This window comes from Talaromyces atroroseus, assembly GCF_001907595.1.
Source record: "Talaromyces atroroseus strain IBT 11181 chromosome Unknown scaffold_14, whole genome shotgun sequence".
In the NCBI taxonomy this organism is placed as follows: Eukaryota; Fungi; Ascomycota; class Eurotiomycetes; order Eurotiales; family Trichocomaceae; genus Talaromyces; species Talaromyces atroroseus.
Window position 1 is genome coordinate 53,706 of NW_017971446.1, and position 23,385 is coordinate 77,090.

The 23,385-nt window shown below is 47.9% G+C and overlaps 6 protein-coding genes across 6 annotated transcripts, besides 1 other annotated feature; 2 read left to right on the forward strand and 4 right to left on the reverse strand.

Moving 5' to 3' along the window:
- Positions 1-458: 458 nt before the first annotated feature.
- UA08_08382 (hypothetical protein) lies at positions 459-2,549 on the reverse strand (the record flags this gene model as incomplete). Its single annotated transcript, XM_020263464.1, has 7 exons — positions 459-1,095; positions 1,147-1,601; positions 1,656-1,811; positions 1,868-2,072; positions 2,122-2,233; positions 2,314-2,436; positions 2,507-2,549. 7 exons carry the CDS (start codon positions 2,547-2,549, stop codon positions 459-461), a joined length of 1,731 nt encoding a protein of 576 aa, XP_020116350.1.
- A 3,284-nt stretch (positions 2,550-5,833) lies between these two features.
- Positions 5,834-6,382, reverse strand: UA08_08383 (hypothetical protein; the record flags this gene model as incomplete). Its single annotated transcript, XM_020263476.1, has 1 exon — positions 5,834-6,382. One exon carries the CDS (start codon positions 6,380-6,382, stop codon positions 5,834-5,836), a length of 549 nt encoding a protein of 182 aa, XP_020116349.1.
- Positions 6,383-8,390: 2,008 nt separating this feature from the next.
- Positions 8,391-8,594: a repeat region (Identified by RepeatMasker using a combination of RepBase library and repeat library created with RepeatScout).
- Positions 8,595-9,588: 994 nt separating this feature from the next.
- On the forward strand, positions 9,589-11,199 carry UA08_08384 (hypothetical protein; the record flags this gene model as incomplete). The annotated part of the gene is made up of 1 exon (XM_020263487.1): positions 9,589-11,199. The coding sequence occupies one exon, from the start codon at positions 9,589-9,591 to the stop codon at positions 11,197-11,199; it is 1,611 nt and encodes a 536-aa protein (XP_020116348.1).
- A 243-nt stretch (positions 11,200-11,442) lies between these two features.
- UA08_08385 (hypothetical protein) lies at positions 11,443-16,195 on the reverse strand (the record flags this gene model as incomplete). Its single annotated transcript, XM_020263491.1, has 6 exons — positions 11,443-12,089; positions 12,181-12,834; positions 12,891-12,968; positions 13,017-15,746; positions 15,803-16,103; positions 16,154-16,195. The coding sequence occupies 6 exons, from the start codon at positions 16,193-16,195 to the stop codon at positions 11,443-11,445; spliced, it is 4,452 nt and encodes a 1,483-aa protein (XP_020116347.1).
- Positions 16,196-16,799: 604 nt separating this feature from the next.
- On the forward strand, positions 16,800-19,071 carry UA08_08386 (hypothetical protein; the record flags this gene model as incomplete). Its single annotated transcript, XM_020263492.1, has 2 exons — positions 16,800-17,016; positions 17,147-19,071. The coding sequence occupies 2 exons, from the start codon at positions 16,800-16,802 to the stop codon at positions 19,069-19,071; spliced, it is 2,142 nt and encodes a 713-aa protein (XP_020116346.1).
- Positions 19,072-20,176: 1,105 nt separating this feature from the next.
- Positions 20,177-23,252, reverse strand: UA08_08387 (Autophagy-related protein 13; the record flags this gene model as incomplete). The annotated part of the gene is made up of 3 exons (XM_020263493.1): positions 20,177-22,804; positions 22,881-22,979; positions 23,040-23,252. The coding sequence occupies 3 exons, from the start codon at positions 23,250-23,252 to the stop codon at positions 20,177-20,179; spliced, it is 2,940 nt and encodes a 979-aa protein (XP_020116355.1).
- Positions 23,253-23,385: the final 133 nt, after the last annotated feature.

A 23,385-nucleotide genomic window follows, 5' to 3' on the forward strand; every position in this document is an offset into this window, starting at 1 on the left:
GTGATTCATCATGAGTGAAGAAAAAAAAAAGGGGGTCACCGTCTAGCGGGACTGGAAAAATGCGAGTGCACAGAAACCAAAGACTGTATGGACAAAGCGACCGAACCCCATGCATATATGAACAGTGAAACAAGAGCAGAAAAAGGAGTACAAAAAAAAAAAAAAGGCAAAGCCTCCCGTATTAGTCGAGGTGATATCAGAGAAGTATCAGGTATCAATCACCGTAGCAGCGCAGCAGTAATATCGGCTGAATAATGAACTCGTAATGCAATGTAATGCAGTGTGATGACCATGAGAGGCCCCTGTCCCCGTTCTTTTCTTTTTTTCCCTTGAAAAAGAAGTAACGTCGTGCTCGCGGTCTTGCCCGATCGGAACGTAGATGTGTATGTGCGTGGTGTGATCGAGAAAGGTTGTCGAGGAGTCAGTCGTTTTGTCATCGTGAGAGAAAATGATAACAGCTAGCCGTTGATAATATGGCGAGCTCCCTCTTTACCAAGCACTCCGGGTTCCGTAGGTTTAGGGCTACGTTCACGTCCCTTTTTGCGACTCAGGAACGCAAGCATGCCACTATTCGGAGGCTTTTGGCCTTTGCTTATCAGCCCTTCATACCCTTCAGCCGGAAGCGTAGAACTCTGATCCGCAAGCTCACTCCAACTGCCCGCCTCTTCCAGGACCATCTGCACACCGCCCCCTTTGCTCATTTTACGCGTGGCGCCTTTCTGACGCAACCCAGCTGGTAATGGCGGTAGCGGCCGGCTGAAAGACTGGGGCGACGACGTCTGCGGCAACGGAGTAGCCGAAGGAACTGATGGATGCTTTGTTCGAGATGACACAGACAAGTGTTCTTCTTCAGAAAGAGGGGCCCCGGTTCCGGAAACCGAAGTCATAGTGTGTGTCGCAGCAAAATGCTTGATATTATTATTGTTGTTGTTATTGTTATTACTGAGATGGCCGTGCTGGGGAGGAGAAGTTCCGCTTATCGAGTTCGATTGTGATATTTGTCGCGAATGCAATGACCCAGACCCCGTGTTCGTTCCTGTAGAGGGCATTTGTTCTTCAGGCTCGCAAGCTTCCGCCAATGCAGCAGCCGCGTGTCTATGGCTGATTAGTATTCATACAAATGCGTAATATGAGCGAGATGCATACCCATGATATGAAACCTGAGTGTAGTCGAAAGGCTCAAACATAGTCTCAATGATGCGGTACAGCTCATCCTCGCGAATCTCCTTGGCCGTCGCATCTTCTCGCAGCTCGGCGCGGGGCTTCTGTCTCCGAGTCCTTGCCTCCAACGGAGCCTCTTCAAGCAGAAGCTCCTCCAGATCGTATGTGGCGTCAAAGTTAGTCTTATCGCTCGCCGGGGTGAAAATCGGGTCGATCTCTTTTCTCTCCAAAGCCTCGAAATCTATCTCTGCAAAAAACTCGTGTGAGGTAAAAGTCTCAAAACCGGATGCGCCAATTCGCTTGCTACGGTCTTTTTCTAAAAGAGCGGCTATAGCTCGTAAGCACGGGATCGAGACGGCAGGATTGGTGACGTAGTATTTCGGTTGCGCTTTGATAATGGCTTCGCTAAGGGAGTCCTGGCTACGCCCTTCGAACGGACGCTATAGTGACGGTGTCAGTTTCAACATAAACAATAGGAAAGGTGGTATATCTACCTTATTGAAGATGCATTCATAGAAGGTAACTCCTAAGGACCACCAATCTACTTCGCAGTAGTATCCACCCCCTTCGTAGACTTCAGGCGCCAAGTATGCTAATGTGCCAGATTTGCTCGTCAATGGTCTTCCAGGCTTGAAATCGGAAGCGACGTTCTAGGAAACCAAAAATTTAGCAGAAATCCATGGCTTCAAGGGGATGTTGCACATACGAAATCGGCTAAATGCACGTGGCCTTGGGAATCCAGGAGAACATTGTCCGGTTTGAGATCGCGATGAACGATGCCTTGTGAATGGATATACCTCAGCGCACAGCCTAGTTCTGCCATCCAGAACCGCACGGCTTCTTCAGTGAAGCATTTTCTCGAAATGTGAAAGCGTAGATCACCGCCGTTCATTAGATCGACCACAATGTAGCTGCCGGCGGTTAACACAAAGACAAGAAAACCGAGGATAGAAAGCATACATGTACTCAATATCTTGGAAACTGTAGCGCAAATTGCACAGAAACGGGTGGTTGAGATGTTCAAGCATGCGTCTCTCTCGGATAATATTTCGAACGCTCTCTGATCGGACCACTAGTGATTTCGTTTTCGTTAGCAGACCAGGGAAGGGGGGGGGGGGGGAAGAAAAGGTCATGCGTTTTCAGTGTACATACCCTCTTCTTTTCGAATGTATTTGAGGGCGAAAGTCAAACCCGAGTCCCTGCGTTCGACAATCCTGACTTTGCCGAAAGCTCCTTTGCCGACGACACGGAGAAGGCGAAAGTGATTGAGGTTGACTGTAGCAGGGGACGTTAGGGAATATAAGCCTCTTTTCAGTGCACATGGGGGTAATAACTCAAGACTCACCCTCATCGGTGGAGGCCACCTGCTTTCCCTGCGAGTTCCCCATCCTCACTCAATGCGGGGAATACCTGTACGACGCGCACGCACACAAAGGCCCTAGTTCACGAAGAGGCGATTGGCAATTTGCGTCATAATCGTAGAGGGTCCGAGATTCAGGTTTTTCTTCGACTCCAAAGAAACGGGGAAGAAAAAAAAATGGAAGAGAAGAGCACGCAAAACGATAGAATTTTCTGGATAGCGGAAGGTACGGCGTTGCGACAGAGAACAAGTTCGTGCAGGGTCCGGAGGTGATGGGTCTGAAATGTCGAATGACGAGTCTGGGTAGCGACAGGCTGGATGTGATATGAGATGATTGACTGACTGGTTGATTGAACGCAGACAGCGAGGGGGGGGGGCGGAGGGGAGGGAGAGAGAGAGAGAGAGAGAGTTCCCGGAGGCAGAATGAGGAAGCGCTAGCGACGGGAGACGATGACGATGACGATGACCGTGACTAACGACCGCCAGCAGCGCCCTGGAAAGGGCCACTCGTGGTTGACTGGTGAATGGTGAGGGTTGAATATCACCAGCTAGGACTGTTGAAGCGTGATTCTGGGGCCAGCGAGGAATCTGTGAGGAGGCGGGGGTGGGTGAGCTGTCTGTTCTTGTCTTGTTGCACGAACGACAGACGCAGTGGGAAAATGAACCAGGTCCGATGCTGTTGTCGAAAAGGAGACTGGATAAGTGATCTGAGATCCCCTTAACTTAATTATTCAGAATAAAATTGAGGACGAGCGAGGAGCTAACTTAAACGGCGTGGTTTTGCTAGGCCAACCATGCACAGCATAGCGTCTTACCAAGTTCCTTATAATACAGCGGTACTATAACTAGTTAGTTAATAACTAACTAATAACATGCTGGTAATATTTTTTGCTTGATCGGTCTTCACTCTGAAAAGATGCTCCGTACACGCTTTCTGTTTCAGCTGTTTCATGCAAAATTCGGGCCATTCTTGCTATTGTTGCTCGTCTTGTGCTTTTGTGGCAGTGGATCCGATCAGCAGTCGGGATATAAATATTGAATGTATGTTGTGACTATTAGAATATTCCATGCAGATCGAGTGTGGATAGTGGCTTCTTCTTTGCTTCTCCGCCCTTCTATTGACATGCTTTGTTTTTTTTTTTTTCTTTTTTTCTCCGACGTATCATATCCACACAGAACAATGCATGTGACTCATCTGTTTATTACTCGGACAGTAGTACGGAGGACTTCGCATCAGATCAAATGCCTGGTCTGGTTGGGAGGTATCCAGCGTGGTCTCCTTAGATAATGCATTCACCTCCCAATGTAATTTGCACGCAACAAAAAAAAAAAAAAGAAAAGAAAAGAAAAGAAAAGACGCAAACAACTCCCGCGAAATATATAAAAACGCCATAATCGTACATGTACAAGGCTTGTTGATATCCCCAGACTTGCTTCCTCCATAACATTCGCACAAATGTTTGTTAAACTCGATTTCGGTTTCGGTTTCGATTTCAAATGAAAGTAAAGGCTACTTCGCCTTCCCCCCCTTCGTAGCCTCTAGGAACAGCACCTTTTTCCTCACGACAGGGTCGTATTTGAGCATGCTCAGTGGGCGGTGTGTTCGCGGTCGTACCATTGTCCTGTAGAATCCGGTCATGGCCATTGAAATGAGGCGGACGGTCATCGTCCTTGACTTCGCTGCGGAGCGTGTTAGCTTTCCTTCAATACCTGTAGATCAAACCAAATCAAGAGAAGAGTCGAAGGAAGAGTGTACCTTTCTTCGCCATTATTTGTTTCTGAAATGAAGGCTGAAGGTGGTCTTGGGTCTTCCGATTCGCTGGATTAATCGAATCGATGGATGGAAGAATCGTAAACGGGCGGCAGCTGCTTTTCGAGGACCAAGATATGCGAGACCGACCGTCTCCTGTCGTATGGCAATATGATGGGTGCGTGGATTACGCTTGATATTTTTGGATTGCTCTCGAAGTTGCGGATCTCAGTCGGGCACTGGATGCACGTGATGACTTCACGTGACAGAGCTGTCTAGCTGTATGGGGATTAGCGCTTTATTGCTTTTTATCATCCTCTGCTTGATCAACTTAGTTTTTGACTGCTACCTTCGATATCTGGATCTCACAGCGGTGTTTCCTTGCATAGTTTTGATCATCTTTGTCGGTTGTATTCGGGGTAAGTCCTAGGCTTTATGGATGGTTGAGCATTACTGTATTTAAAAGTCGGGAGATTTCATTCACACCCCAACGCAGATACTGAGGGCCGTCCTGATAGAACCCCTAAGTAATTTTAGGCATGCAGCTTTTCGTCTGGCCAACAGCATCATCACTATGTCCTCATGGTTATAGAACCCATACTTACATTCTTAATATACATAAGCCAACAAAGTGATGCTTAGAAACGTATATCGGCAGTAGTGTAATAGTCAGAGGAGACACTCCCATCCAGCAATATGACCAATACATCCCATCTATTGGCTGGAGATGTTTACAGTTAACTACCTAGTTAGTTAACTTACAGGTATGACTCACATAAGCTTGGGATTGTTCTGTCTGGTAGGCTCATACCGAAGATCTATCTATACATGAATCCACCAAGGCGAAAATCGCCAAGTCCAGACACCTCTAAGCGTACATCTCTACAACAATACAATATGGTTACATACATGACTCAATGACTCACGAATAGTCATGACCCTGGCTTAGATGTTATCGGCGAATAGATCATTGATCAACGAGGCTGTGGCTATGTGAGGATAGTGGAGTCTTATGCATGATGCTAAGCCAAGGCGAAATATGTATTCTGTCTTTACATAGAGTATGTACTCTATGCCTGATCATAATGTAATAGTCTCAGTAGCTAGCTCGTACATAGTACTAAATATGTTCATTGGACATTCGGACCATTAAATAAACATAGGAAACTAACTATTTCGAAGTTGTACGTATATAAATTGTAGCCTGGCTTTGATTGGGGGCCGGGGTGCCCCGCTGGCCCCCGCTGCATTCCCGCACGCTAACCATTTCAGGATTAATTGGCCATGCATGACTCATCATGATCCCGCTCAAGCTCAAGCTCAACTTTCAAGCTCAATTCAAATTTGGACGGACGAAGCTATTGCTCGATGCAAAAGCAAAAGCAGAGACAAGAGTCTCGTGGTTGGTCCGGTAATACCTGGTCGAAGACTCTTTTGGCATGCAGCAGTGCAGCAAATTGATCTGACCACCGTATAGACGAGCGATGTCGCGCATGACCAGGTAGGCAGTCTCTGGGTGTAGGGAGGTGGAAAATTTCGACGCTTGAAACAATCCGATTTATTCACCGCAACACTCGCACATATTGGCGGCGCTCGTGGCGGTCCGTTTCGTACAAGGAACCGCGATTGGGTGAGCTGCGACTGGGCGAGCTGCGACGGTAGACAATGACGCGGCGACGCGGAGTGCGCTCAATGATCTCGGTGACGGTCTCCGCGGGCTGGCGGGCGCCGACATGGTAGGTGCGATCGTAGCTGACGATGGGCTGATCGCGACGCAAGTGCAGGCCTTCTTCGATGGCCCTCAGCAGACGGCGAGCCGCCCGGTGTTGGCGCGGGATACGGATGAGAACTTCTTCGTTGTGCTCCTTGTTGACTACCGAGTAGGCCTTGCCCTGCTTGCTGAATACGTAGTTGGCGACATCTTTGGCATGCGCAAGGCCACGATCACAGAGCGAGCGGCCCTCCCGGAAGGTGTCGAGCGCATCGATACAGAGAGCGCATTTGTTGGCGTGGTTTTCGAACTTGGTCAGGACGAAGGTCTCATCTTCGAAGAGGTCACGCACGCGCGTGACCGGCTCGTTGTGACTGTGACCAACGTCGATGAAAGGCATGGCGGGTGACCGGCGCCGGTAGTCGTAGAAGGAATCACTGCGAGGTCGTTGGCGAGGCCTCAGGAAGTCGTCTAAGGATAAACGGTCTAGACGAGGCAGCGACAGCTTGACGGTTGCTGGGGGAAAGGTCACAAAGAAAGAGAGATGAAGAGCTGTCTATCCGACAGACAGGTGGTAAGAGCAGCAGTAAGCTGAAGAATCTGAATGGAGATATCTAGGCTTGCAGGTGAATAAAAGACAATTATGGTTTTGATCGCAGAGGAGATTTCATGGTCAGGACAGAGGGGGGGATGCGACTCATTATAAGCTCAAGGCATTGACGATAAATACGATGATATTGTAAAGTACGGTAACGGGGGGTTGCATACGGTATGATACTCTAGGCTGACCCGTTCACGCGCCAGAAAGTGCAGGCAGACATCTCTGAGCTTGTATTACGTATACGAGACTATTCCTGTCCGGGACAGCCACAGGACGGTGGGGCTTTGCTGCACGGCCACAGTCGCTCCGTTCCTTGTTTTCAGCCTCAGGCCACGCTGAATCGATAGATAGTAATTCGCAACCAAGTAAGTTCGCTCAGCCACACGCCGTAGCAATATCCGTATCAGTATTAATTCTCGAGTCTTGAGCGCTCATGCCACCAACCACAAAAACAGAGTATTGCCAGTGTATAACACGCTCGATACGACAAGCCGTAACCATGGGACGCGCTTTGTTTCCTGTGATTTGCCCGACTTGCTCGTGCCAAAAGACCCTGTTGACGACTGCTGAGACGAGAAACAGACGCAGGAGCTGCCAAGCGTGTAGCAGGTATTTCTGGATGCCTCAGAATTGAGTGGATTATTGATATCCTCGCAGAACTTGCCAGCCTCAGGCACAAGTGGCGCTAGGCCCGGAACAGACTAGCGCGGAAGGGGCTGTGGTGAGTTCTGCTTCGTGCGTCGTTCGGAGGTTTCGCGCACTTTGGCCTTGGTTGGATGGGAGAGACGCTGCATGCCATTGACTGTGCCGCATAGACGCGTTGCAGATTCTGCGAGATGCGGCGCTGGTGCTGCTTGATTGGGCGACGATGCACAGAATTGGATTCTTGTCGATGAGATAGCCGCCCAACGTGAGACACTGCCAGGGGCTGTCGAGATCCACTAATCCTCCGACGTGAGAAGGTGTAACGACACGACAATTAATACTATAAAACAAGTCGCTCTGCCGTCGCTGGTTTCACTGTTTGCGTGTGCGTGAGAGTTTCGGGTCACGCGAGCCTACCAAGTTCGCGAGCGAGCAATGGCCTGAGACTGGCCAAACAATGTTTCTTCGCCGTCATATTTTCCCCCTTTCATCGATCACTCTCACTCCGAGTTATATTTGGCAACATGATGAAGGTTATGTCGATGGAAATCTGCTCTCGTATACCCCCCGTTTCGTCTTTCCAGCCTTCTACCGAATATGACTCCTGAGTCCTGAGTGGTCCCGTGGCTTGACGCTGTGGCTAGTTGGCGGTGGCTGGGGTCAAAGCATCAGTACGAGGTCAGACGTCTTTTCCTTGTCTAGCAGTCTAAACACAGTGTCATGATGACTAGCAGTCTTGCTCTAGGAGCTCTGCTCTGGCTTAGCTCTGGCTTAGCTCCTTGAGGCTCAAACCAAAATCCGATTTTCGGCTAAGACGGTAGTTTTCAGCTGAGATCTGCCTTCCTCCATTCGAATCTGCCTTGAGGAAAGTGAAACATTGTCTGTCCCCAATGATATGCATCCTGGCGAAAGAATACCAAGCATTGCGTGTGCAAACCTGCGTTCGATATAATGAGACATCTCCGGCGCTCGTTTCTGGAGTGTCTTCTGCCCGGCTAATTCTGAACTATGCGCCAGACCACTAAACGTTGATTGCTAATCGTCATCACGCTGATAAGTTACTAGCTCTCGGTAGTTTGCTAGGTGGCAAGATTCTTGCAGGTGACTGAGTGATTAACATTCTTGTTGCCTTGCGCACCTCCACTCCGAGGTGTATATTCAAAGATTCTACGATTATTGTCAAGTCAACAGCAAGTCGCTAGGCCAATTCCAATTTAGACTATATGATTATGTTAGCTTCAACCATTCAATAATTGTTGGCTTCATGTATATTAAGGATAAGCCAGTGCTTCATACTATTGATGAGGCAACTCGATTTGGCAATATTTGCAAAGACAATCTAGGATAAAGGCTGCATAGGACACATGAATGTGTGTGGGCTGTTGGGCCACGGCACAACAATGATAAACGACAAGCATGCTTACTGCCATTGCCCATGATAATTCTAGGATAACTAGCGTACTAAGTATGTTTACTAGAATAGTTGAATTGGTCAATATTTGAAGATGCGCTACAACTTTATAGATCCATAGTAATTAAGCCTTTACTTAAGAGTGATAATTTCATGCCTATTTAAAACTATCCCTGTTTATTAACCGCGTCTTAAGAAAAGTTAGCATAATACTATGTCTTTTTGCATTGCATGTCTTCTAGCTTATCATCCTATTATTTTATTCACTCATCCACTTCTCCATTGAACTTGACAATAATAGAATTTAGCATACTCTATAATTGGGGCAAAAAATCGTAAGTATATTGAGATCTAATTTTTATTAAGCATGGCTAGAACGCAACTACTGTTCTAATAACTGCTGAGCATCTTAAGGCTTTATATAAAGCAATTGAAAAGGAGAAACTTTTAATTAGTCTTTGATACATTTATGTCTTTATTGTCCATTATTGCTTTAAGCTTACATCCCTAACTCTTTTCAATGTGGCGACTGACGGGTTGTTGTTCGCGATAGATGTTGTTGGTAATAAAAATGACTTCAACTTCATGTATCCCACCTACTAGGACTTGTCTAGTCTTCAGTCTTCGTCGACAGGTATATGGAATTAGCAACCTCGCTACTAGGCAGAAATTCCATGCTGCCATGGAAGCGCATACGCGCTTCGCCGTTCCTGAGCATCGCTGGGCCTTCGTAGAGCTTTCTTAGTACCGTCTATGTATATAAAAATGTATGACATCAGGTATAAATTGCTCGAAGGTAGGCATCTGAACTAGAAAGGTAATTTAAATATAAGCTTAGTTGAGTGGAAAGCCGGAGGGTCCGAGGCTTCGATGCCTGATGGTGCCTTGGAGCCGAATTTTTAAGGCTTTCGCTAGCATCAGCAACATAACTTAATTAGTTAACTACAAGATGAACACCTACAGCTATGCCTACCCCCCCGACAACCTCTCTCCATCCCACTTCCACACCCTCATCACCCACATCAAAGACTACCAAGCCAACCACGGCTCCTTAATCAAAGTCATCGGCCACGAGACACAGCACAGCGTCCTGCTCCAGCCCGTTGGCACTACTGTGTTCCCGAGTTTGTTCCCTCGCAGGCTGTTCCAGCAAGCTACCGATGACTTACAGCTTTTATACAATGAATTGTACTGCAAGCTTGCTCAAGATCCGGAGTGGCTGTATGCTGTCACGGCCCCGTTGAGGAAGACAGAGCCTTTGGTTGATGCGCTGTGGTGTGTCTATGAAGAAGTTCAGAGGCGGCGCAGCAGTAATGACACTGCGCAATGCCTGGTAGAGCAGAAGGTGCATGCAGGCATTTTCAGGTCGGATTATATGCTTCATACTGGTCAGCATGAGAGCGATGATGATGACGACGACGAAGATCAGATCTGGACGCGAAATATGTCCCTGAAACAGGTGGAATTCAACTCATATTCCTGCGCTGGTGGGTGCCACGCAAACAAAGTCGCTAATATGCACCGACACCTTGTTCAACGGGGTGTATATGATTTTTCCTCCGAGAATACGAGCACAAAGATCACCCCATCATCCCTGCCCCAAAACAATACAATACAAGGTATTGCATCTCTACTCGCTTCAGCGCACAGAACCTACGGAAACAGACCCTACAACTCAGCTGCCTCCTGCACTGCAGTTCTGATGATCGTGCAACCGAACAATTTCAACATCGCCGACGAGCGACCCATTGAATACGCATTATGGAACTGGGAGGACAACAATAATCCAATTCCTACATATAGACTTGAATGGCAAGATATATTACGCTCTACAACTCTCACCCCAACAGGAGAGCTGCTACTCCGTATACACCCATCTGAGAAAACCCCCATCGAGGTTTCAGTAATCTACCACCGAGCCGGCTATGAGCCTCACGAGTATGATGACAATCATTATGGAAAAGAGATTCGCATCAGACTTGAATTGTCGCGAGCAATCAAATGCCCTTCTATCCTGGGACATATCACCACAATTAAAAAAGTCCAACAAGCCCTCACTGCCCCGGGGGTTCTGGAACGCTGGCTCGCCCCTAGCAAAGCCAGTGTGATTCGGGATACATTTGTAAATATTGATGCACTCGACAGCGAAAATATATCGTCTGTGGCCAAGGATCAATACATTCTCAAACCAGTCTCCCTCGAAGGCGGGGGTCACAATACGTACGATTCTGCCGAGATTCGAAATTTTATAAGTGAGTTACCGCCAAATTCGCCGCTGCGGAAGGCTTATATTCTCATGGAAAGGATTCAGTCTCCGAGAAATGTGTATGGGGTGCTGATGACTTCGTCGAGGGGCGTTGTGGCTGATGAGGTTGTGTCAGAGTTGGGCGTTTTTGGGGGGTGTCTTTGGTCGGATGCTCGCAAAGAAGAGAATAACTCGTGCCGCGTAATTGAAAATAGGGTTGTGGGTTGGTCTTTCAAGACCAAAGAGATAGACGTGGATGAGATGAGTGTTGTTAAAGGTTATGGATGTTTTGATACCCCTTTTTTGATCGGTTAGTCCGCGGACGACTGGGTCTCTACTTATGGAAGAAATTGAGATCTATGCAACGCAGCTAAAGTTTCAAATGTACAACGCTTGTGCAACCAACCGGTAACTACCAGTCATGTCTTTGACAATAACACACATAAAACTACAAGGGAACGTCTGAAATATTTGACCAAGTCAGAGAATTATATCAAATCAAATCCACATGCACAGATATTCCGCAACTGACAAAGATCTGCGTCCAAATCGTACATTCTATAGAATATAACTCAATAACTCCTGTCCCTTCACAGCCGTGGCAATATGCCATGGTAAAGTGTTATGCTGTACATGTAACGTGCCCTTAGCACGAGCCAAAGTCGCCAGATCACGATAATTGATTAGTGCTTCCTTAAGCACAACCTCGTGAAAGGCCGCTGGTCGTGATGTGTGTACCAAATTTAACGACATGGCTGCAACTCCCTGGCTGTCATTCGCTCCTTTTCTACGGAGTAAGTATCCACTGACGAGCGCGGGTTTGTATTCCGTCATGTAGGTCGAGTTGCTTAGTCGGTGTGATAAAATAATTGCCCATGATTCCTCGCATGCATCAATAAGGACAGCTTCGGAATCTGGGTCGATAAGCCCAGACGGTGTATCCGTGGGAGTCACTGCGGTGTTATTATAACTTAGGCTACCAAATCCACCGCTAGCCGGCGTTGCGACCCCAATCTGGTCTGGTGACGAGACCCCGCCGCATGGAGTAGTCGCCGGAGTCGATGCCATAGGATTCATCGCGTTGGCATGCAGTTGGCCTGCTGGGAGTTCTAGACAAAGACCAGGCGCAATGTTGGCGCTGAAAAGAGTCAATTCAACCGGCAACGTCTTTGCTTGATTATATCGTTCAGCGAATCCAGTCCACACTGATGAAGTTAACGTCCATCTTCTTTTAGTAAAGTAGTATTTTCTTCTTTAGCAGCATAATGTTGCCAACAAAGCGTAAAAAGCACTTACCATCAATTTCTTCCTGATCGATAGGCTCTGTCCTGACCAACAAAACTCTCCATCTGGTCTGTGTTCGCTCCATTAGATCTTTTGTCGCCTCCCAAATTTCCTGACGTATTTCAGACACTTTGCGGTTGACATTCGAGCCCCGAGAACGCACGCAGTATGACATGGTAATTTGACATGATCCTGAATTGTCAGACCATGCAGCGCTAATCCAACGCTGATCAACACTCCGTGATACAGCAACATGAAGACATCGGCCTTCTTGGAAAGGGGAAAAGCGCTCTGATGTAACTCTGAAATTAATTGCTTTGGGAACAGCATTCGCTAGCACCACTGGCGGTGCATAGCCTACAATGCCAGTATTAGCATCTTTTGGTGGACATCGGCTGTACACTTCAAGAGCCAGGTTGAGATATTGCGACTGAGTGGGAACCACCAACGACGTCGAGGAGAACACAAAACTCAGCGGCACGATTTGCAACACAAGTTCATTCAATTGGCTCTTGGCATAGGCTTTATCGACATCGCCAATGTACTTGTGAAAGAGCTGCAAAAAAGTCGAGCAGATATCGGCAAACGCCGTCCCATGCGTGAATGGATTGATAATGTAGACGACAAAGTTTTCTTTGATCGGAGGCGCTTTGGACAATGCATTCCCTAAAAGGAGCCAGTTAGAGCTGAAACAGACGTTCCATCTTAGTACATATTCATACCTAAACCTTCACACAGACTTCGCAATGATTGCATTGTCCGTACGTATGCTCCATCCCCATTCGCGATGTTCCACAAACCTATACCATTTTCAAATATTTTCGACTTGTCGCCTCTTGGATGTTTACCTAAGTTGCAACTAGAGTAGAGAAATTCTAATCGTGTGAGAAACGCATCCGCTTCATCACCCAGAAATTGGGGACAGATACAATATGCGGAGATGTCTTTCTGTCCACTCGCAGGTGCCAATCCAAATGTTTCCCAAAAGGGCATTGACGTCGGCAGCACCTCTAAGAAGTCACGTCCACGGTGAATACGTAAGTGCGCAGGTGGTAGTTTTGTAATCGAGCCCTTGATATCTCTGCGCTGGAGATTGGGACGCGTTGATGGAGTTTCAATGACAGCTTGTTGAATATCGTGTAGAGACACGTATGTTTTCAAATCCAACTTCTCGGTCTCACCTATCGCCGTAACGTCTTCAAGACATGTATGGAGATTTACGGCTTCATTTTCAAGATCTAGAACGGATTCCCAGCCATCAATGTTGTGACATAACGATGATTGGGTAAATTGATCGACCACCAGCTGAGCGACTTGCATCTGATCTTCTTTGCGACTCGAAATGGAGGAAGTTGAACTCTGTCTGGCCGAGAAGTACCCAACCAAAGACCAATCGGCAAAGACAGAGAAAAAGTTTCCCAGAAATATCGAAGTATCTTCTTTGGAAACGTGACTCTCCGCTTCAGACGTTATGGAAAGTCTTTCCATCGAGGATGTTGTGGATTTTTCCGCTTCAGAAAGCGGTCGTTTTCGCTTCAAGGTCGTTGCTCTGACTGGTGAAGTTTCGGTTTCAGAATAGTCATCACTACTATCAAGACTCGTTTCATCGCTAGACACCGAGGCGCTTCGTTGCACAGTCTGTACCGAGTCTGATTGACGGGCATCTGCACTCCCTTCTTCCGAAATGGTTCGAGGTCCGGGCTTGCGCCCTCGAGGAAAGCCAATGGTGGGGATTCCAGGGGCTAAATTGGTAGATTCATCACATTCTTTGTTTGCCATGAAGAAGAAACGCCCGGCATTTGCATACTTCTGATCTGAGAGCGACATGTCTTGTCTGAATGAGATTGCATTATATCGACTCTGCTTTTTTTCAAAATCTGAATTCGATGGTCTGGAGATTTTATTAATGTCACCACTTGGTTTCGTATCCTTTGAAAACAGAATTTTCTTAATATCGACTGGACTGAGAGAAGTGCTCATGACTTCCTCTAAAATGATGGATGAGGGTCCTTTGAACGTTGGATTGCGAGGCTCCGCGGTTGGGTGCTGGGTGTCGACCTTCAATTCGGACTCAATCTCCATTTTATTTGGAGAATGTGGTTCCCTCAACTGCTCTATTCTATCATCCTTCGGGGCCACTTGATCTGCTTTGACGTCTTCCTGGAGAAATTGAATTTCAGCGCCATCTGCTAATGATGGATGTTGTATATCTTGAGGATGTTCGGTTTTTGGGTCGTCGGCCAAAAAATCATCCATTTCATCGTCATCGAAGAAATTAAAATCGGCATCTGTAATCCCTTTAGTTGCAAAGTCTCTATCGTTCATGTCGCTAAATAGCCCATCATCATCGTTAGTGTCGTAAAGACCAGTTCCAACTTCCAATTCATTTCTGGGTTGAAGAGCGGCCTCGCCACTAGAGTCTTCATTGACGTGCTCCGGCTGTTTTGCAGAATCAGAGATATGCGACAATGCCATTTCCTGACCATCGGTGCCCAGAGTATCGGAGCCGATGGGATTGATGCCCGAGACTTGAGCCCCGTCTGGTGGTGTAGGATAGACAGAGCCTGCGCCTTGGAGATCTGGATAGTGCACCACCCGAGCAAGGCTCTCGATCTTCTCGGGAACTTCTGATTTTGATATCGAAGACACTTTGATCACTTCTGGAACTTTTGAGGATCTATCTGTAGGCTTTTCATGCCGTAACGTAGCTGTTTCCAGCCAGTTTTCGGCGAAATGCAATGGATCTACACTGTCAGTAGTGATACTATAGAGCTTGTCAGAATAACTGCTCGAAGAAACCTTCTTTCTCCTGAAGCAGTACCCAGAAGGCCAGAGGATTCGTTTCAGAGGAGATGACGATTGACCGTCATCCATTTTACGTAAGTGATCAGCTGCAAGTCGCGCGTAAAAAGGTTCCGACACTTCCACTTCAATCCAATGCTCATTCTCAGAGGAATCTACTGGAAGACCAATATTACTCATCCATTCTAAGACCGTTGCCTTCCAAACTCTCTGTTTGGCTTCTGTGATTTGGCGTGCGGAAACATCATTTTTCGCCTGCTTGGGGGCAAATGCTGTTGAGAGCGTTGTATCGACAGTGATCACTCGAGCAACAGTCCCATTAGGAGCGAGCCAGACATCAATATTAGGTTGTACATTGGCCGGGCTAATCTTGGTGAAATCAGGCCCTCCCAGACGTGAAATGCCGTCTTGATAGACAGTATGTAGAGCCGCGATGATTTTGCCCGTTTGTACAAGCTCAATTCGAAGAGTTGTCAAGGCGGGTATTGAACATGCATCATCATTAAGTATAGTTGGGTTATCGTAGAAACTCCGTTCAAGGGCCGTGAAGAAAGTCCGAGTGCCTAGAGGAATCGCATTATGACGCCTGGTGAGTTGGAGTCCAATGGCCCCGGCAACGGCTGTTATAAATGATGCATAGATAGCATACGTATCGCCCGATCTGGGTCCTGGGCCTGGTGCTCTAGACTGACCAGGCGTGCCCCCAGCTGGCGTTAATCCATCAGCAGAGAGAGATCTGATGAGATCTGCGGCGGTGATGCTGCCGGACGCAGAGACTTTGTCCAAAAATCAGTGGGACATCTTTAGAATACCTTTGGATAATCAAACTCACCTTTCAAGGATGATGCACCAAGAGTTAACTTTGTTGACTCCCTAGAGCCTTGGACGGCCGAGTCCCTAGTGAGTGGAAGCAAGTTCTCGAAACCTGGAGACGGCGAGAAAATCCACAGACCAAGACGTCGTGGATAACACGAAACTAGGCAATCGAGATTTCGCAATTGAATCTCTAAATCTTTTAGCCTGCTTAGGTGCCGAAGAATATTGTAGCCGTTGGTTGGGGCTATTTCCGAAGCTAGATTGCCAATAGCGGCTTCTTCGGTGTATATTCTCCAATGTATTACAGAGAATCCATTCTGCAAAGGGAATCAGTAGCGATATGATAGTCATGAGAAGGCTTACTCACAATGGCGCTAATATTGGTGATGGCGTCGCTGGGAAAGTCCATAATCACTGCCAGAATGGCTTCCACGCCAGTAATCGAGGCTACTCGCTAAGTGTAGAAGAAGAGCAGGTGAGCGGTATACGATCGCATTTCTAGCGAGGTAGCTAGCGCAACGCATTGGAATAGCGGCAGCGCAACGAAAACCAGACGATGCGTAGGCGGAATGTTTAGTTAGATGTCAGAGCCTTGGGTGGGACGTGCCTCCATGTTGATACTGATACACAGCCTTTCTTCTGGGAGGGATAATGTCTTAGTAATTGCTTTGACTCGATCCACGGGCGTGTTGGCACCATTGAATGGGGGCAACAGAGCGTTTCTTGAGACGAATATGTTCAGTCTGGACGTCCTGAATGCATCCCCGAGTAATCGAGGTCATCGGAAGGCAGGAACGCACCCAATCAGCTTTATCGGGAGCTTAATCACGTGGGGAATCTTGGCATCTCTTTTATCGGGCCCTGCCTTTTTTTTTTTTTCCTAATCATCTCTCGTTATCTCCGCGCCACCTGCGAGCAACCAAGAAGAAAAAGAAAGAAAAGGAAAGGAAAGGGCTTCGAATCATTTATTGTCGCCAAAGAATATCCGGTGGGAGGAGGCTTGGGGCGCGAAAATGAAAATTTCAACACAGTCCTCTGTGCCGGTATACACCATTTCCGGCTCTTCAACTGCGCGGCCTCTTCCAGAATGGCTTGCCCGGCGGAGGAAGCGCAGTCTGAAAAACGACCCGGAATTCGCAAATCGAGTGGAACTACTGCAGGACTTTGAATTCGAAGAAGCGAGTCAATGTATCCGTGTCAGTGAAGATGGACAATGGGTGATGAGTACAGGTATGTTGCGTTTCCTCTCCCACCTGAGCTCTCCGATCATCACTGAAAAGTTTTCCTCTAGGAACCTACAAACCGCAAATCCACACACACTATTTGCCTCATCTATCATTATCCTACGCTCGCCATACAGTGTCTCTAAATACCACTTTTCTTTTGCTCTCCAGTGATTACTCAAAGTCCCTACATCTGCAGGCAGATAGGTCCCTCGAGTTTCATACACCGTCAGGATGCCACTACACCATGAGACTGCCGCGCTATGGGCGAGATCTGTTATACGATAGACAATCCACCGAAGCCCTCGTTCCTGCTGTAGGGGTCAACCAAGATGGGCTTGGCGAAGTTTTTCGATTGAATTTGGAAGCCGGTCGCTACATGCGCAGCTACGAAGTCGACGTAGGTGGAGACGATTACACATCTGCCGGCGGTGGCGCATTGCAGGGCGGTATCAATACTGGTGCCGTTAACACAGGTGCTATTGCCGAGGAAAGCCATAATCTGCTCGCTTTCGGAACATCGACAGGTACAGTAGAGCTATGGGACTCGAGGGCCCGAGGTCGGGCCGGGATTTTGCTGCCACCATCACAGTCGCAGCCTGGAGAAGCTCGACATGAGATTACTGCATTAGAGTTCCATAGATCTGGTCTTACGCTGGGGACAGGATCGTCAAATGGTCTTATTCACTTGTACGACCTACGGTCGCCCGTTCCGTTCCTAAAGAAAGATCAAGGCTATGGATATCCTGTGCACACGTTGAAATTCCTCCAATCATCCTCCAACGCACGCGACCAGACAATGGAACCTAAGATTCTTTCGTCTGATAAGAGGATAATAAAAATATGGGATCCGCGGAACGGAACACCATGGACCTCAGTCGAGCCGGCAGTGGATATCAACAGTGTCGCCTGGTGCCCGGACAGCGGAATGATATTGACAGCAAATGAAGGCAGGCAGCAGCACGCATTCTTCGTTCCCCAGCTTGGTCCTGCACCTAAATGGTGCTCCTTTCTGGACAATCTCGTGGAGGAGATGGCGGAAGATCCTAACGATCCGCAGGCTTTCACGGGCGGCCAGACGTCATCTGTCTACGACAATTACAAGTTCTTGACAGTACCTCAATTGCGAACGCTGAACCTAGATCATCTCATTGGCAGGACGAATCTGCTGCGGCCATACATGCACGGTTATTTTGTGGCTCAACGTCTTTATGAGGAGGCTCGCTTAATCACAAATCCATATATCTGGGAGGAAGAGCGTGCCAAGAGAGTGAAAGATAAAATCGACCAAGAAAGAGAAAGCCGCATCCGAGGAAAGAAGAAGGTTGCCGTTAAAGTCAACAGAAAGCTGGCTGAGAAGCTTCTCGAGAAAGCAGAGAAGGCAGACAGACGTAATGCCAAGCGTGTCCTGGAGCAAGGAGGCGATGAAACAATGGCCGAAGCAGCAGCTCCTGAGACAGCAGAAAGCACCACCAAAGGCTTGCTGGGTGACAGTCGTTTCCAGAAACTTTTTGAAGACGAGGAATTCGCTGTGGATGAAACTTCGCGAGAATTCCAAATGCTCAACCCTAGCACTGCTGTTGAGAAACCCGAGAGGAAGGAGCGTGGTTTGACGGCCGTGGAACAAGAAGCTGTGGATGAACTTCCAGGTTCTAGTGACGACGAGGATGACGGGTCCGAGAGCGACCAAGACAAAAGACCATCCAAACCAGCAGAAGAAGAGATCTCCTACAGACGCAGTAGGAAACCTTACACGAAGATGCAGGTATCATCCTCATCGGCAGTAACAAAAGAAAAGGGAGGACGATCAGGCCGGGATCGGTCCTTCGGGTCACTTGCTCAAAAGATGAGCAACAGCGGTAAGATCAACAAAGACAACAAGAAGAGGACAATGCGACGTGGTGTGGTTGGTGAACAAGAAATCACTTTTGCACCGTCGACTTCAAGATCGAAATCACAAAATCAGCAGCCTCGATTCAATGAGTCTAGAGATTCTTCAGATGCTAGCTACAGAAACAAGGCGCGACGAAGTGCATCGGGGAATACATTCCGGCGGATGTGATATGTGAAAATAGCATGTATAATTGGGGAGAAGACATATTCAGACATATTTGAGGGGAGGGGGAGTGTGTCATTGCGTTGCCACTGTCATCATTAACAAACCCAACTGGGGGGAAAAGTTTTACAAATTTATAGAGAGCCAAGATACCCTTCTTCGTCTAATAGGTTCTTTTGCATACATTCACCGAATGAAATAATAGTTGTTGTACGTACCATCGTAGATATATCTCTATTAAGCAGATTATCATTAGAAGACATACAAAAACGAACCCTTGGAGTTAGATAAGTATATGTGGAATAAATTTGTAATTTTTCGCCTTTCAAACGGTCTTCAGGATATCATCAAGCTAAACCCAACCGCCCTTAGAATTCGATTCCATCCATATCCAATTCATTCTCTTTTCCAAAAGAAGAAAACAGCAATATCCTAAGAAAAACAAAAGCTGGAACCACCAAAACTCAAATAAGAAAGAAGAAAACCAGTCCCAAAACACCAAATCCCAAGATGCAAGAGATAATGTTATAAGAAATGGAAAGAAAGTGCGGGGAACGTATAACGAGCAGCATAAGTCGAAATTTAATGGGGTGTTGTAAGCAAACATATGATACCTAACGTTGATCAAAGTGAAAAAAACGGGGTAAGCAATACCCAATCCAGTCTCAAGAGAATCAATATCAGTATGAATATATATATCTCGTGACGTCTAAGAGGGGAGATCGATGGTAAATCGAAGATGAACACAGATCTGTAAGGTGGCGGGAAAGCTAAAACGAACAATGTTTTGAGACCCTCAAAATGCTGATTGGTCTCTTGTAGAGTGAAACAATCATCACGATGGAGAGAGCATAGCTTTGCAGCTGCTCCTTTCAAGTCTATATGTGTGAAAAATTTGTTCTGAAGAGAAGTGATTTGAAAGAGAGCATTTGTAAGAGCCTGGGAACTCTATGTATTCTGCGAGGGAGCTTGAATCTGCAATTGTTGTCCCGAGACCATGAAGGTCGTTAAAAGCTAAACTTTGTCCATTGTGCTGATTTCGAATTCGAAAAATGCGTGTCAAGACTGGGTTAAATTGCCAGTAAATTGGCAAAGCTTCACTAAAGGCTTTTTATTGCCATGGATGAAAGCTCGGCATACCGGCGCCTCGTCGTCCACTACCCCTTCTGGATCCTCCAGAGGCTGCCCCTGAATCTCCAACACTAGTCCGCCTACCTTCTTCAAGGCTCCGTCGTGAGGCACCAAAGTCGCTCATTGCGAATAATAGTGGCTCATCCTCTTCAAAAGCCGTTGCTGTGTGTTGGGCTAGGGAGCGTCCGGAGATGGAGCGGCGGCTAGTTCCACGCCGATTGTCCATGAGCGACGTGACACTATTGCTTCCGCTTCCGCTTGCGCTGCCCTCGCGCTCTCGTTCTCGCTCGGTGAGATGTGCCGGTATGGCACTGCCACGTGGTAAACTGCTGGAGGTGGAACTGTGAGATTGCGGTCCTCCTGAAGACCCTCGGCCTCGACTGTGAGAGAAGCGAGCTTGGTAGGGGTGGTTTGATGATGTCGATGTGGCAGCAGCACTGGATCCAAATCCTCCACGCTGCGGGTTGAATTCACGGAAAGGAAATGATGCAGAATTACCGGCGTCATCAGATGGTTGGGCTGCCTCTGCATTTTGCTGTTCACCATTCGCATCCATAGTCTCGTACTCTTGTTGTCGCATTCGAGCACCTAGGCTGAGATGAGCCCTGTCATCTGCGCCTAGGGAAAGACTCCGCATTCCAAAGGGAAATATTTCCTCATCGTCACCACCACCACCCCCGGCACTAATACGGCGACTCTGAGAAGCAGAGCTCGAACGTCGATAGACGGGTGCACAAGAACGGGGAGATTTAGGAATGTCAATCACATTCGCACCTGGTTGAGTCGGGCGATACGATGTTTCCTCGTTTTGATTTACTTCAGTTTGGAAATTTTGCTCAACATCTGCTTGCCGAGGAGAAGGCTCCCGCTCCCTATCATAGCTCACAATATTATTGGAACTTAATCGGGATCGTATGGCTGGTGCATGAGGAGTATGAGGAGAAAAGGGTTTTCCTGGAGATGAAGCTGTGGATATTGATGTGCCAGCAACCATCGGTGGAACATTAGATAACTGCCGACTAGATGAACTGGAGGAACGGTGGAGAAGGAATGAGGACGACATCGAGTCAGAAAGTGCAGCGTTGGTGTCGCGCATTCTCTGGAACCGAGTCAATGCCGCAGATGTTCTTCGAGTTGCAGCATCAACTGCAGCTGCTTTCACAGGATTCAGTAGGTCCTTCTTCAAGTCAAGCATCTTCAGGAAGTCGGATATATTCTCATCATCTGTGTGCATGGAGTCACCACTGGCGCCGCTGGGATCGGCCAGTATTCCGGAGCCAGGGGGAGCACCGGAAGACGTTGCGCTTGCTTTCCCACTTGAAATGTTGTCTTCTTCAATACGCGTGTTGCCGCCGGATGATAGCCTGCCACGTCGATGACTAAAAGAACTGCTATACCTTGAAATCGGAGTAGGTTTCGGGGAGACGGATGCGGATGATGGTATTGCTTGTTCAAGACCTGTTTTGCGCCCTGCTGAGGCCGGCACTGTTGGTGGTGGCATAGCTCGAGGGTCGCTCAAAGTTGATGCTATCCCTGTACGACTAGAACCTGCTCGTGGGGACGCACCTAGAGGGGGGTCCACGAGTGAAGGAGATGCTGACAGTGGCGGAGCTTTGAAAGGCTGGATTGAAATCGATGGGCGTCTGACCATGCCGCTAGTGCTCTCACCAACCAGGCGACCTACTGGTCCTAGCTTAGCAGCAGAGAGCAGCTTTCGCGGAGGGGAAACGGAGGATGGAGAGGTACTCCCCAAATCTCGGGCAGCTCGTAATGTTGATATGGGACTGGCACCTGTTGTCGGCCCTATTTGATGGAACGTTGAGAGACTACCATAGGCCTGAGAACGATCAGGGTTTTCCAAAGCTCGTCGCCCTGAGGGAAGGGAGCCGGATTCTTGAGCTAGCGGCTTGCTTGGTTCTTCAGAGGGTAAAGACGGCAAGAAGTAATTGTCATCGGCGCCCATGAAGCGAGAACTGAGAAGTGATTCTGAATCATCGACTCGGAAATCGACATTAAGGCGGTAGGTCACTTGAACTGAGAAGGGCCCGGCTGGTGAATCAGTAGTGCCAAAGGAATATGTGTCGACGACTTTATCGACTCCAGATTGCAGAGACAGTGTCAGGCTATCGTCGGTCGAAGTGAAATCAGCATTACGAGCTTCACGGATCCGATATCTGATCTTCAAGGCCGGGTTTGTGCGCATGATTCCGGCACGTTTGACGACCTTCCAAGCCGGTAATAATCTCGCATATGCATGTAACGATCGAAACAAGACAATACTTTTCTTGTAAACAGTCGGGAGTATAGAGCCCAAGTCAGGGGGTGGTCTCGCGGAAGACTCGCCCAGCTCAACCTTCCATCTTTCTAGAACAACTTCCTTTGGTGTGGCCCTCACCGTGGAATTCTGCGACGCTGCCAAAGCGCCCACGACATCCCAGCGTTTTCCATTTTCGTCTATGAGAACGAGGGTCTGACTATTTGTCAAAGACTTTGCATCGAGAAACGTTTCGATGATCATGGGTGGCGGCCTATTATCAGTAGCATCGCACGTTCTCCATTTTCGTATACTGTCCCGATATTCATCGGTTTCGTCCAGGTCCACATTGAACTGATATGTGATGGGTAGAAAAAGGAATTAGTGTTCCGGCCAATTTTCTTCTTGATGAGATATCCGGTACACTTACCCATCGATTTACTCTCGGTGTGTCGGATCCTTTGATGAAGGTTGGGGGGAGTTCAGCTCTCGCGTGGAGTATGATCAACGCAGCTTTGGTGTGGTAATTCTATAGGGGCACCATGGGGTTAGCAATTGATAAAATGACGTCCCAGTGAGAAGTACGCACTGATACAATCTGGTTGAGCTTCGCCATGGCTTCCTTCCCGGGAGCGGCGGTGTCGGTTCCTGCCTCTATTCCTAAGCCCCTTGTTGTGTCCGAAGCCTGACCGGAAGGCTGCCGGTCATCATCCTGAGATCTCAAAGCATGTGCTCTCCCTGATCTCGGCGATGATATGCTGGGCTGTCGTGCCGGCAACGGTGATCGCGGATGCTGGTGCATTTTTTATTGATGTGTTCAGGACGATGACTAGGGAGAGAGTGAAGTACAATTGAAATGGCGCCGATTTGTCCACGACGACGCGAAGAACTGGAGATGAAAGAGTATATCACGAGTCCAGCCGGTTATCAGGCGG